General features: G+C 36.5%; 1 protein-coding gene across 1 annotated transcript in view; it reads left to right on the plus strand.

Moving 5' to 3' along the window:
• DOCK2 (dedicator of cytokinesis 2) overlaps nucleotides 1–5,610 on the plus strand; it is a 203,530-nt gene extending 197,920 nt beyond the window's left edge. The window contains exons 49-52 of the mRNA XM_072873065.1: nucleotides 835–1,015; nucleotides 2,511–2,631; nucleotides 3,654–3,796; nucleotides 5,194–5,610. Of these exons, the coding sequence (XP_072729166.1) occupies nucleotides 835–1,015; nucleotides 2,511–2,631; nucleotides 3,654–3,796; nucleotides 5,194–5,268 (520 nt within the window). The 3' untranslated portion in view covers nucleotides 5,269–5,610. The remainder of the gene's footprint in view (nucleotides 1–834; nucleotides 1,016–2,510; nucleotides 2,632–3,653; nucleotides 3,797–5,193) is intronic.
• The last annotated feature ends 390 nt before the right edge of the window (nucleotides 5,611–6,000 follow it).

Raw genomic sequence — 6,000 nt, forward strand, 5'->3', positions numbered from 1 at the left:
ACAGTTATAGGTGTATTGATTAACTTTTTCATCCACAAGTTGTTTTGATCACTTTATAAATTATCCTTTGGGCACATAGAACTACACTTAAGCAGCTGAATCATGCACCTATTTTTAATTCTTATGATGCTAATTTGTTTCTAGGAAGCACAGGTCAACAAATTCACCATACTACTTGATTTATCAATTTTGATGTTGTAAAATAAGTTCAGCCCCATGTTCAATAGGCTAATTACATCAGCCTATTGGGAGTAAAGCCAGGACCAATTTCACATTTGTTTTTTGTTTTAAGTGAAAAATAGCCCAATTTTTAAACTATAAAAATGAGAGGAAGAGAGGAGGGGGATTTTTTTTTTGTCACTGGGTGTGTGCGTTGTTGTCCAATATGATGAAATAAATAGGAGGATGCATTTAAAACATCACAATAAATAGTAATACTCTGTTCCACTGTTTTCAACAACCAAAATAGCATGTCTTGCTTTCAGCACCATCATCACCGCACATAAACTTGCCATATGAGCTCTAACTCTGTTTAGTTTAGGAGTTCTTAAGCTAATGCACAGATCTTTAAAAAGAGATTTGCACTCATGTTAATATTTTACATTCTTTGCAACATTTTAAGATGACATCATACCTCCTGAAGGCATCTTATTTGTATCTACAGTTGCCAGCTGAAGCACATCATGTACTTTTTGTCAATAGTTCGCAAGGCTGCATAGAAAGTCAAAGGAAAGGATGACCTGCATTTATATTTCATGGGGAAATGAAATCAGAATACCAGTGGCTTTTAAAATATCACTCAGCAACTTGTACTTTTCTCTTTTGCTCCTGCAGCTTTGATCTGGAAGTAGTGCTACCAAAGCAAGTAAAAGCAGAATCAGAGGAGACTGCTCTGCAAATTAATCCTCACCCTGAAGTAAAGATGAGAAGGTCCAAAAAAAGAACAAAAAGAAGCAGTGTGGTGTTTGCTGATGAGAAGACAGCACCTGATACTTCTGTCTCTGACATGAAATGTGTATGTTACTGATTTAGAGTAGTATTTTATAATCCATAAAGAAGAAGATATTACTCCTTTGCTTAGGAAAAGAAAAATATATCACACAGAAGTCTACCTGTCGTAAAGAGAAATATGCAGGATGCAGAGATGATCTGCCCTGCCATGAATGAAACCTGCAAGATGCTGAGCAGGAAACAAATCAATGGAAAAATCAGGACATCCCTACTTGCTTATGATGACAGATAATATAGCCCTGAAGTTGCAAATTCTGAAGCTTGGTTAGCTTAAAATGGAGTACTATATTGGGAGGGTTAAGCTACATTTCCTGTGGAGAGGCAATTGACTGTGCTGACATTTCATGGCAGCTCCTTGCAGTCAGGGCTATTTCAAAAGTGATGAGCCCTGTATGTTTTGTACCTTGTTATGGAACATGCAGCTGTTAGAAAATTGCAAGATTGCAAACAGTGTTCCTTAATGGTGCTAAACTGAAGTTTGGAAGCACTGGCATCTCTCACTCCATAGATCATCTGAGTGCTTTTATTGCACTGCTAGATCATTAGAATGACTTATATAACTTATGTTGTGACCTTTTTTTGGTAGTTTAATTCTCAGGAGACTTTTCTTCTTTTAGTATAAAAAGAAATAATTAAAAAAAAATTAAAGATATTCTCTTGATACAAAAGCCCCATCTAAATTAAAATGTCAGGCAAGAACAGATTGTTGAAGTACGTGGAGAGAGCATAACTCATTTGATCAAAAATTTTTGGAGGAATTGTCAAAGGCAAAGTGAATTCAGTAGAAAGCTAAGATTCTTTTGGGAAACAAGGAGAAACTTATGGAGGATTACAATTGTTTTATACTACGTGTCCTTGTACAAGAGAGAGGTATAAAGCACAGTCATTTTCTGAGAAGCATTAATAGACAAAAACAAGCAACAGCTTTGTCTTTTGATTAAATTAGATAACACATACACCAAACTGTGGGAATCTCACTACATATTGAGTTACAGGATTTTCTTTTGCTTCAGAAAAATAGTGACAAGCCTCGCAGCAGCCGAGCTGGCTATGGTAATGCAATAGGAAAAACATTTTCAAAACTTAATTTTACTTTGCAGATCACAGTCAGAGCTGGCTGATGGTATTATTCTAAAGATGTCATAGGAATACCATCCTACAGTTCCAGATTACAGAATCTCTTCTAGCTAGCTTTTTTAGAGTAATGTTTTTTCTATGTGGAATGAGAAGTATTTATCTAACTATAAATGATCCGCAAAATTGTTACGTGTTTTTAGCTAGTGTTTAATATTATATGTGGACCCAATTCTACTGCTTCTAGTTACTTTTATTGTTTACTCAGCAAACAATCCCATAAAGAACTTGGGTTACGCATGATAGTTTGTTTATTAATTGTTTTCTTTTATGCTTTTATTAAACAAAATATTATTTTGCTTAGACCTTTGTTGCTCATATCTCAGTTCATCTTAATGGCATTATTTTTTTTTTTAATTAAACAGCTGTCAAGGAAATATGAGTTCATGAGTGACACCAACCTCTCAGAACATGTAGTGGCACCTCAGAAAACATCTGTCCTCAAGCAGATGAGTTCTGTCAGTCGTTCCATGCCAACTATCCCAGGTAAGCTGCTTAAAGTAAGATGAGAGTTCTGCACTTCTTTATTGCTATGTTAAGAAAACATAGCAATAAAGGGTTTGCTCCAAGCAGAGCAGGTAGCTCACCCTATGTGGCTCCGTGCCTCTGAGACAAAGATTACAATTTAAATGTGTATTGTGCATGTGGGGCTGGACTGCTACTACTGCTTGATAACACTGTGCTGCCTAGTGCTAGCATGCAAATTCTGAAAGTGTTACTTCTGGAGCTCTGAATTTTGCTTCCTTGTATAGTATGAGCATTCGCCCTGCCTTGAAACAGGCAAGGTTTATTCATCTTCTGTGCTTTGTAGGGTCTCACTTGCAGAAGCAAAGGCTTCTGCAGTCTGTCCTCACAGCTGAGGGCAGTGTTTGAAACAGGAAGGAGTGCTCTGTATTTTGCTTTGGCAGATGAATATCCCCAAAGGTTGCCCCATAGTAGGGTTTCAACTTCTGCTTTTGATGTTAGAGAGGAATCTCATAAGGCTCCCTCACAGCAAGAGGAAGGGGAAACAAGATAACTGCCCACTAGAAAGACTGACAGTTGCATGATAGAGCAGGAGAAAGTGTAACTCATCTCTAGGCCAGGGTGTATAGAGAAAATATGCCCTATTTCAATATCCTTTACCACCCACTTCTTCCATAGCACATCCCATTTCTTAGCCTGCACTTCACCTATCCCTCTCACTGTCCCTATCTTTCCAGATGCCTGTAACAGACATTTAGCACAACACAACAGACTGCCATGGCCCACTTCTTTTTCAAGTATTTATCTATTTTTTTCTTCTTTGACCAGATTGGTTCATTTTTTTCACCATTCAGTTTCAATGTAATCAAGTTTAGTGCTTCCACATTACTTATTTTTGTATTCTAAGGATATAGTTAGATTTAAAATGTTGCATTTCTTTCTAGTAATTGCAGTAGTTAATTATTTTGAATTCTGCTTTATCTTATACTCTGACTCTCTTTTTTTTGTTTTTTTGTGTGCAACCAATATGTTTCTATTTTAAGGATTAACTCTGTCCATCAGCCCTGTGGCACCTGATGAAACAATTGCATCACATAGGTTGAGTCAACCAGTGTTTCCTTCCACCTCAGATGGTGACAAGAAGACCTTCAAAAAAAAGAAAGTGAACCAGTTATTTAAAACAATGGTAAGTTCTGTGTGTTTATGGGAAAAAAGAAAGTGTTACCTCTTCAAAAATTCTATGCTCTGAAAATTATGTAATTTTAAAATACCATAAGATCATAAGTCAAACTCTTACTTTTTTTTTTTTTTCTTATTTCTCTCGTCAGAGAGAGAAGTGGAAGCTCTTTTGGGGAAGCAAAAATTTGCCTCTGGCTGTGCTTTCTGGAGTATGGATGTACATCTGTGTTTAAAAGGCAGGCTTAGATGTGCAGTTCTGCATATGTACCACAAGAGGTCTCATCTGACCTACTGATTTTCTCTGATTTGCTTTATATAACATTTATTAGCAAAAGAGGAAAGCAATTATTTCATGTTCGATTTAATTACATTGGGTAGTTAGCACTAGCATCGGAGTAAGGTAAGCATAGCATATATGGCAAAACATGCACAGTGTGAGTCAATTTCTGATATCAAAGATGCTTATTTGAAAGTAGAAATTGGCTTACACTGGAGTCATTAATGTTGCTTAAAACAGGTTGCCTTCCTTTAGAGTAGGAAACCTTTCACTGATTTCAGTTGGAAATTTCACAAGATTAAAAGTAATGAATTTAATGTAGTGTTTGAAAGCAAAAAATGTATATTCAGTGCAGACATGGAGATTTAAAAGTTTTAAAGTTTTCCTATTTTTTCAGGTAGTGGGAGGGTGACATTTAATGCAGATGCGGGTAGCTACTGATATGCATACTGCATAAGCATTCTGTGACACTTGTAATATTTTACATATCAACTCTTCGCTGATCTTTCAAAGCAAAGGTTTATTTTTAAAAAAATTTTGTTTATTTTTTCTGGTGAATAGGTTTCATTTTCATCCATTAGTTTCTGCAGTCTTTTTAAAAATATAGATAGTGCCTTCAGGGACCACAGAGCAACATTTAGGAAAATCTGCATTTAGATGTGTTCATAATCGTGTTTTTCTGGTAGGAACAAGAATAACCTATTAATTTGAAGTCTGTAGGATTTCCCTTATATTCAATTTATCACATACTTGTTCTTTTCAGACCCAGGAGTAACAGCTTTTCAGCATAATCTCATCCACTCACATTTAAACCTAAATAGCATATAAAATAAGGAGGACAAAATGTCCTTTTTTTACAAGTCTGAAAAAGAACTGAATAAAGCTAAAAATCCATTTGTACAGTGCTTCACAGCATGACTGGAATTGTGTGGACAGGTTTAAATACAGGTTCATGGTTTTGTGGGATAGAGAAATTAATTCACAATGTCCAGGATTTGGTCAATGTCTTTTTTCCTCTAGCCACAGCTTAAGGCCACAAGCTAGTAATTAATATACATATTACTGAATCCAATACAGTAGTCATGTGGCATGTTAACATGTGGCACTCTGTTCCTCTTTTTTTGCAGCGCATTTCCAAAGTTCTAGAAGATGGAAAGCAGTCTGTGGAGCACCATTTCAAATCTTCGCCTACGGATCTGTAATTCATTCCATTACAAGGCCACTTGTCAACTGAAAATAATTATACATACATATATATCCTATTATAGAGCACCATCTACTCTAAAGAAAGGCACTGATCACATAGATGGCTAACAGCGGATATGAACAGCAATATTCATGGGCTCTGATAAGTTACTGGCAATACAGATATAGGAATAACATTTGAAGAAAATACTACAGGATGTGCCCGCCAGGATATGGAACAGAAGTTTACTGAGCCTCTGGTTATACAGGTCAAAGGGCATTGTGTGTTCCCTGGTGACAAAACTTGTTCCTGGGAAGAAAGATGTATTAAAAGGCCATCTGTAATTCTTAGTATATAATGTAAGTTGGATCCTGCTCTTTTCAAAGAGCACAGAAGTTATCGTTTTGTGTAGCTTGTATGGACATACTCCAGCTATCTTTAAGCTGGCAGTGTAGTCAAGGCAACAGATGGCTCAGGACAAAATAGCCGCTAACAATTTACCCTGTGGCTGTAGTTGGATTTACAGTCCTCAGATCCCTCTGCTGCTCCTACCACACTGCTCTGTATCCTCAGTCTTTCTCAGGGTGATGCCCATGACTGTGAGACCATACGCCTGAGTTATTTTCAGAACAGCAGCTATTATGCTGGAAACGTGCAAAAGTTAATTTACACATCTACAAATTGATATTACATCCAGCAGTATGATAAACAAAAGCGGCATTTTCTGCTGTTCATCAATAAAATGTTA

Source organism: Ciconia boyciana, chromosome 9 (genome assembly GCF_034638445.1).
Source record: "Ciconia boyciana chromosome 9, ASM3463844v1, whole genome shotgun sequence".
Taxonomy (NCBI): Eukaryota; Metazoa; Chordata; class Aves; order Ciconiiformes; family Ciconiidae; genus Ciconia; species Ciconia boyciana.